An 8194-nucleotide genomic window follows, 5' to 3' on the forward strand; every position below is an offset into this window, starting at 1 on the left:
TAAAAAAAAATCTTAAAACTATCATGTACATACATCTACATGACTACCCTGTAGCTCACACTTAAGTGGCTGACAGAGGGTTCATCGAATCACTTTCACTCTGTTTCCTTACTGTTCACTCTCCGTGGAAGCTCTGATTTCTGTTATTTTATTACAATGGTCTTTTCTCCATACGTAGGTGCGTGTCAACAGAATTCGGAGGAGAACGTTGGAGACTGAAACTACAGAAAGCCTTTGTTTTAATGATTGCCACTCCAACTCGCGTGCCATGTCTGTGACCCTCTCTCCCCCGTTTCGTGAAGAGACAAAACGAGCTGCCCCTCTTTGAACTTCTTCGATGTCCTCCATCCATCCTATCTGGTAAGGATCCCATAGCGCACAGCAGTACTCTAGTAGAGAACGAACAATAGTGCAGGCAGTCTCTTTAGTAGACCTGCTGCATCTTTTAAGTGTTGTGCCAATAAAACGAAGTCTTTGCTTTGCCTTCCCCACAACGTTATTTACGTATTGTTCCATTTTAAGTTGTTCGTATCTGTAATTCCTAGATATTTAGTTGTACTGACAGTCTTAAGATTTTTGTGATTTATCGAGCAACAGAAATTTAACAGATTCCCTTTAGTACTCATGTGAATGACTTCACGCTTTTCATTATTTAGAGTCAACTGCCACTTTCGTACCACACAGATGTCTCGTCTAAATCATTTTGCAGTTGGTTTTGATCTTCTGATAACTTTACTAGGCGGTAAGTGACAGCACCAACTGTATTATAGAAGTTTACTTTTCCTACTAAACATTTTTCGAACTTGCGTCCATTTTTCTAAGATCTTCGTCGATAGAAAATAAAATACGAAATCTGCATACATATACTCGTAACGACTTCATATTGTAAAATAATCCGAGTTCTATTATCATACTGTATCGTAATAATTGACGTTAAAAAATAATGTATATTTGTGAAACGTGATGGTTCATAACGATATTACACAGAATTGAACGATATTATAAATGATGCTTGCGATTGTTTTGATGCTGAATGTCGTGTGTGTATTATTGGCGTTAATGGGCGCCCAACGGTGAGGTTATCCGCGTCCGTACAAAAATTAATAGGAACGAGTGTAGTTAAAACATCTAAAATGTCATAAAGCAAGTTACAGTTAAATCTGACAGAATTACACTGAATCACTTTTTTTTTACAACTGCTGTTGCAACGTATTACCCACACAATCACACTATTTCCCACCTTTTAAGAAGCGTAAAACTGGTCAGATGTTCTAAAACTAGCAATTGAAATGAAATGTCGTGTAGTGAGCGCCTCCCGGCCGGTAGAACCGATCGCCTAGTGCACGTCTTTTGAGGTGACGCCACTTCGGTGACTTGCGCGTCTAGGAGGATGAAATGATTATGATGATGATGACACAAACGCCCAGTCCCTGAGCGGAGAAAATCCCCAACCCAGCAAAGAATCGAACCCGGGCCCCCGGCGTTACAAGCAGGCACACTGCCCACAACTACGGTGGCGAACAAACTAGCAATTAAAACATATGCAAGACAAGAGGAAAACTAAAATAATGACACCGGATTATATGACTGCCTGATCACTTATAGAAACATGGATGAGCCAGCCACCCTGATTTATTAAAAAATCCTAAAAAATTTAGAACAAGTAGGACATCTCCTAAAAACTTAAAAGTCGTACCACATCAACTACTTATAGTGATAACTATGTAAAAATGTAATATCGCTGATCCACCGTCATCCAAGTTGTCAAGAGAGACAATAAGGCACAAAATCGGACTAATCCATATGTAAACATTACATATAACATTACGTGTACAACGAACATCCAAATAATGTCTAAATACAAATTCCAACAAAGACAGCGTATGGCAGCACCGATATTACAAGTAAGGAAAAAACACTAGCCGAATGTGTAATACCGTTATGATCATAGTTACAGTTTACAGCATCAAGCATATTGCCTATAAATGTATTTACACAGCACCTGACAACGGGAGTATGGTGAAATGAGCTCAATGTGACGTAGACAATAAAACTCATAGTGCAACTGGAACACATATGATCAAAAGTACCGAGACCTGGCTGAAAATGACTTACAAGTTCGTGGCGCACTCCATCGGAAATGCTGGAATTCAGTATGGTGTTGGCCCATTCTTAGCCTTGATGACAGCTTCCACTCTCGCAGGCATACGTTCAAGCAGGTGGTGGAAGGTTTCTTGTGGAATGGCAGCCCATTCTTCACGGAGTGCTGCACTGAGGAGAGAAATCGATATCGGTCGGTGAGGCCTGGCACTAAGTCGGCGTTCCAAAACATCCCAAAGGTGTTCCATAGGATTCAGGTCAGAACTCTGTACAGGACACTCCATTGCAGGGATGTTATTGTCTTTGTAACCACTCTGCCCCAGGCCGTGCATTATGAACAGGTGCTTGATCGTGTTGAGAGATGCAATCGCCATCCCCGAATTTCTCTTCAACAATGGGAAACAAGAAGGTACTTAAAACATCAATGTAATGTTGTGCTGTGATTGTGCCACGCAAAACAACATAGGGTGCAATCCCCCCTTCATGAAAAACACGACCGCCTCTGAATTTTACGGTTGGCAGTACACACTCTGGCACCGTACCCACACCCTGCCATCGGATCGCCACATTGTGTATCGTGATTCGTCACTCCACACAACGTTTTACCACTGTTCAATCGTCCAATGTTTACGCTCTTTATACCAAGCTAGGCGTCGTTTGCCATTTACCGGCGTGATGTGTGGCTTATGAGCAGCCGTTCGAACATGAACAAGGGATGTTTAGGAATGTGGAAATCTCGCGTTCAGACGTATGAGACAAGTGTCACCCAATCACTTGACCACGTTGGATGTCCGTGAGTTCCGCGGAGCACCCCATTCTGCTCTCTCACGATGTCTAATGACTACTGAGGTTGCTGATATGGAGTACCTGGCAGTAGGTGGCAGCACAATGCACCTAATATCAAAAAACGTATGTCTTTGGGGGTGTCCGGCTACTTTTGATCAGATAGAGTATTTCATTATCTAATCATATAATTACAAGATATATTTTGCACGCTAGGGCCATCAGGAACAAAAATACCTACCACATTCGTTTTACTATCATTTAAAATAGAGGGCAAATCTGTCTGTAAATGAACTTTTGTCTGAATATACAACACAGTCTAAAGAAATTTGGTGCACTCTTATCTGTATGCCATAAGCACTTCACACTGGAGAGTCCTCTCGCCAGAGCAAGAAGCTATGCATCAGAGTACACCATCTATATCCCGCAATCAGTTGACGAGTTTCTGTGCCTTTCGCCATTCACGATGCGTAGCTTAAAATGCCACTGTGAGGAATGATCCTTTGCAAGGTACCTATCTCCAAATATACATGCAGCTGCCTTGCCAATGTTCACTCGGAAGATTACTGAGATGGACCTGGATGCAGTGACAGCAGCAGTCCCTGTCGAGTTTGAAACCGATTACTGTCGATAAGGCGGGACACCTGTCACCAGTTCCCTTCAGTTAGTGTCTTTTGACTGACCTTGTTGTTAGGCCATATTACGTGGCTGCGAATGGTGCACCATTCCTTGTAGACACTTTCAAAGACTGCGCTGATCGACCAGTAAATCGAGCAACTATGTCATGGGCCAGTCCAGACACGGTAGCTTCTACCTGTTATTCTGTCACTATGTCGACCAATGTTATGACCATGTCATACGATTAAGATTCATTGTAAGTTTTCTACGTATCACAGTTCACTGCTGACTAGAAAGTTACAGGGACTGCCAAACCAATCACAAGGTGTGAGGTCCGGTGCGAGTTGCATGACCGCTTCAAGCACTAACTGCGAATTTTCTCAAATAGAAGACCGCCTCTTCCCTGTATGCATCAGTTAAGACAGTAGTCTCCAATACACTCTGGAGACATCTGTGATAACTAATAGACACTTTGAGGTTAAGTTCCAGCAGAGTGCCTCTCTAGTGTGGCACTTGCGGAGAGGCTCTGGTTTTAGACTGTGATATCAGACGCCGACAGGGCTCCTACTTGGCTTCCACAGTCAACATTCAGAGAACACTACAAAACAGATCCAGAGCTATCACCAAAAACATGCAAAGCTTTCTCGAGGAAAACAATCTAGCAGTCGTCAGAAACCGCTTGGAAACCTCATATGAGGCAGCAAGTAAGCTTAGAGTGAAGCCCGCCCGGCTAGCCGCGCTGTCTAACGCGCTGCTTCCTGAGCGGGAAGGCGTGCCGGTCCCTGGAACGAATCCGCACGGTTTTCCATCTGCCTCCGCAAAGGTGGCTGGTTCCCTCTATTCTTCCGCCTTAGCTATACAATGTCGGCAATTGCTGCGCAAACACTGTCTCCATGTACACGTACTCCATAATTACTCTACCACACAAACATTTGTGGTTACACTCGTCTGCTATTAGACTTTCCCAGGGCGGTGGGGTGGGGGCTCCACTTGGGGCCAAACTGCACAAGAACCCTGGGTTCGGTGTGGGGCGGCGGTGGGGTGGGTGGACTGCTGTGGCCTGTTGTGGGGTTGTGTACCACTGAGGGCTATGCTGGGACAAAGCCTCTCCGCTGTTTCTAGGTCCCCAGTTCAATACACAATACACAAGCTTACAGTGAATCTTACTCTGGGTCAGACAGGATTTATTGTGATGATTAGATACATCATATTAGCATATACCTATTACTTGACTGCCATGACTTATGTCAGTAGAGGGGAGTCATATAATCACCATCTAGACCACATACAGCATACCAAAGTACCCAGTATGTTCCTTGAACAGGGTCACTAAAATTTTGTCCTGTGAGATAACGTGCTTTTCGCTTGATCCCACATAAACACTTCAATACATACACAAAGGAGGATTGGAACTTAAATAGTGGCAACTATTTATTCACAATCTATACAAAAGAGTTACATGTTTTCACCTGTTACCGTCCTTCAAAGTGGTCACCAGCGTTGTGTAGAACCCGTTGCCAGCGATGTGGAAGACGTAGTACACCATAAGCAGAGCCTGTTCTTTTGATGGTGCTAATGAAGTGGTCTAAAGTTATGGTGATTCTCATGTACGACTGTGATGGTGTTATCATAACACATCACGTTCCTCCACAGCAGACAGTCAATGCACAGTATTACTGTTCGTTTTTAGAGAAACACCTGCGACCAGCTTTGCGAAAGAAGCGGCAACACTTTCTGTGCAACCCAACCATCATTTTGCACAACAATGCTCGGGCGCATACAGCACAAGCAGTGGCTGCTCTGTTTGGTGATGGGACTGGGAAGTACTGTACCATCCATCATACTTCCCAGACTTAGCCCTTGTGACTTTGATTTGATTCCGAAGATGAAGGAACCACTTCGTGGCATTCGCTTCAGAACTGTTCCAGAGATTCGACCGGCAGTAGACCCTTCCATTCGCACTATCAACAGAACAGGCTCTGCTAACGGTATACTACGCCTTCCACATCGCTGGAAACGGGTTCTACACAACGATAGTGACTACTTTGGAGAACAGTAACAGGTGCAAATATGTAACTCTTTTTTATCGGTTGTGAATAAATAGTTGCCACTATTTAAGTCCCAACCCTCGTACAAGTACATCCTACGAGAAACAAAATGTATTCACCATAAGATGAAATGGCAAACAATCGAACCATGAAACTTCCTGGCAGATTAAAACTGTGTACCGGACCGAGACTCGAACTCGGGACCTTTGCCTTTCGCGGGCAGGTGCTCTACCAACTGAGCTACCCAAGCACGACTCACGACCCGTCCTCACAGCTTTACTTCTGCCAGTATCTCGTCTCCTACCTTCCACACTTTACAGAAGCTCTCCTGCGAACCCTGCAGAACTAGCACTCCTGAAAGAAAGGAGTTCGCAAGAGAGCTTCTGTAAAGTTTGGAAGGTAGGAGACGAGATACTGGCAGAAGTAAAGCTGTGAGGACGGGGCGTGAGCCGTACTTGGGTGGCTTAGTTGGTAGAGCACTTGCCCGCGAAGGGCAAAGGTCCCGAGTTCGAGTCTCGGTCCGGCACACAGTTTTAATCTGCCAGGAAGTTTCATATCAGCGCACACTCCGCTGCAGATTGAAAATCTCATTCTGGAATCGAACCATGTTGCAAAAGTCCCTAAAATGCTTAAATGGTGCAGGTAACTGTTCTGTTTCTCAAGATGAGGAAAGAAAACAGGAACCGCTGATTTCATGGACTGTCTTCTCTTTACAGCCAGGAAGATTGTCCTCGGTATTCCGACCTTTGCTCGCACGTGGAAACTGGACGATGACAGCAGAGTGTCGGGAGTTCCACCAATCGAGGCAGACGGAGCTGGTGACACGGACAACATCGCCAACACCGCCGGCATAATGGCGTTCCAGACGGTGTGCATGCTGCTGCCGAACGCAGGCAACGCCGGCTACAAGACGACGCTGAGCCGCGTGACAGACCCCACCGACCGTCTGGGTTCCTACGGCTTCCGGCTGCCCTCTGGGGAGGTAACTGGCCTGTGGGTCGGCTACGAGGACCCAGACGTTGCCCAGTACAAGGCAGCCTACGCCAAGATCAAGAGCCTGGGCGGCATCGCGTTCTCCGACCTGTCTCTCGATGACTACCACGGCATATGCACTGGTGACAAGTACCCCATTGTGCGAGCTGGAACACTGAAACTACGTTACAAGTAATTCAAAAATAATCTGTATGTTGATATTTATCATTTGATAGCTGTCCAACTACAACTGAATCAAACAATTTGTTGTGCCACATGTGTGTAGCCTTCATTATATGGAAGGTATTATTACATTTTTGCATATTTTGTTTTACATACTGAATATTGCATGATGTCTGGACAGCAAAAGTTATACATGTTAATCTGTACAGTATTTATATATAGTTTATAGTAACATAATAAAATATCCTCATTAAAAGTAATTTATATAGTTACATTTTTTTGGTATATTAATTTTTTTAATTCACTAATTCGCTCATTGTCTTCTGTAGATACCATACAAGCCAATTTCAGATATGGGTCCAATGTTCAGTTCTGGGGAGCTGTCTACTGACCTATACTTTGGAGGCAGCAATTACGAGCCAATCACAGGCCTGTGTGGGCCATGTCACAAGTTTGTGAGTCCTGTTGAGTGCTGGACAAAGCATTCTTCTTTCTGCTTTTGGCATCCTGCATTCAGTTGCTGTTCCTTCTCTTTCCTGCATGCGGTTGTTTTCTGGACGACACGTTTTTCTGCTTATTTGTGATATTTGAATTGAAGTTAGGCTTTACACTATGAGAAGTATGGTGAGACTATGGCATGCATTTAATGCCTTTAAATGTGCCTACACTTATCGTCCAATGTAACTGCCATTGTTCAGTGACGTACATCAAGCTCTGTGCTCAGGGTACAGGTTTGGTTTTTCACTCGTCCATTCATACAGTAGGCATATTTGCTTCATCACAGTCCTGCTCTGACTACCACCCCGTCCCACGATGCATAAAATCTCTACTGTTTTCGGATACAGCACCACCCTACAGCACTACAGAATACCATTCTGCTAACATGCTGTACTAACCCATTTGGGTACAACACTACACTATACCATCTGGCTAATGTGCTGTACTATCCCATCTGGATATCGCATTTGGATGTAGGGCTATAGTGTACCATCCATCTAAGATGCTGTACTGTCCAATACTTAAGGGTGCTGCTTGCAAGCGGTAGTCTCGCTCCCATCCATAGATGACTTGTATCGTTCGCCTGTTCACACTTCAATTTTTGAGTAATCACATTTAATGCCTTTTCTCTTCTAATGATGAACTACTACGTCCAACAACAGCTGAAAAATGCATCAGTTCATCTACTGAGTTTCATTTCAAGTAAAATGTGCTAAGTCTTGTTGACACAGCAACGACTCGGAATGGAAAATCTCCAGGTGTAGTCTTATGCTTTTGCACGTAGTATTTTATATATCTCAGATGGTTAATTTTGTGATTTATCTACATAAAGCTAATAACATGTAACAAACGGAGAGATATTTTGTTACAATTTTTGTTGAAACATGGGGTATTTTGATACAATTTTCCATGTAGCGTATTTTGTTACAACTGTTAAATCTATCTCTCTCTCTGACAGTACAAAAGGTGAGCTGTTAAGTTTCATCTGATGT

The 8194-nt window shown here is 43.8% G+C and overlaps 1 protein-coding gene across 1 annotated transcript in view; it reads left to right on the top strand.

Moving 5' to 3' along the window:
* Positions 1-6964, top strand: part of LOC124789445 (chitinase-like protein Idgf4) — a 50416-nt gene extending 43452 nt beyond the window's left edge. The window contains exon 6 of the mRNA XM_047256800.1: positions 6266-6964. Coding sequence (XP_047112756.1) covers positions 6266-6717 — 452 coding nt within the window. The 3' untranslated portion in view covers positions 6718-6964. The remainder of the gene's footprint in view (positions 1-6265) is intronic.
* The last annotated feature ends 1230 nt before the right edge of the window (positions 6965-8194 follow it).

This window comes from Schistocerca piceifrons, chromosome 1 (genome assembly GCF_021461385.2).
Source record: "Schistocerca piceifrons isolate TAMUIC-IGC-003096 chromosome 1, iqSchPice1.1, whole genome shotgun sequence".
Taxonomy (NCBI): Eukaryota; Metazoa; Arthropoda; class Insecta; order Orthoptera; family Acrididae; genus Schistocerca; species Schistocerca piceifrons.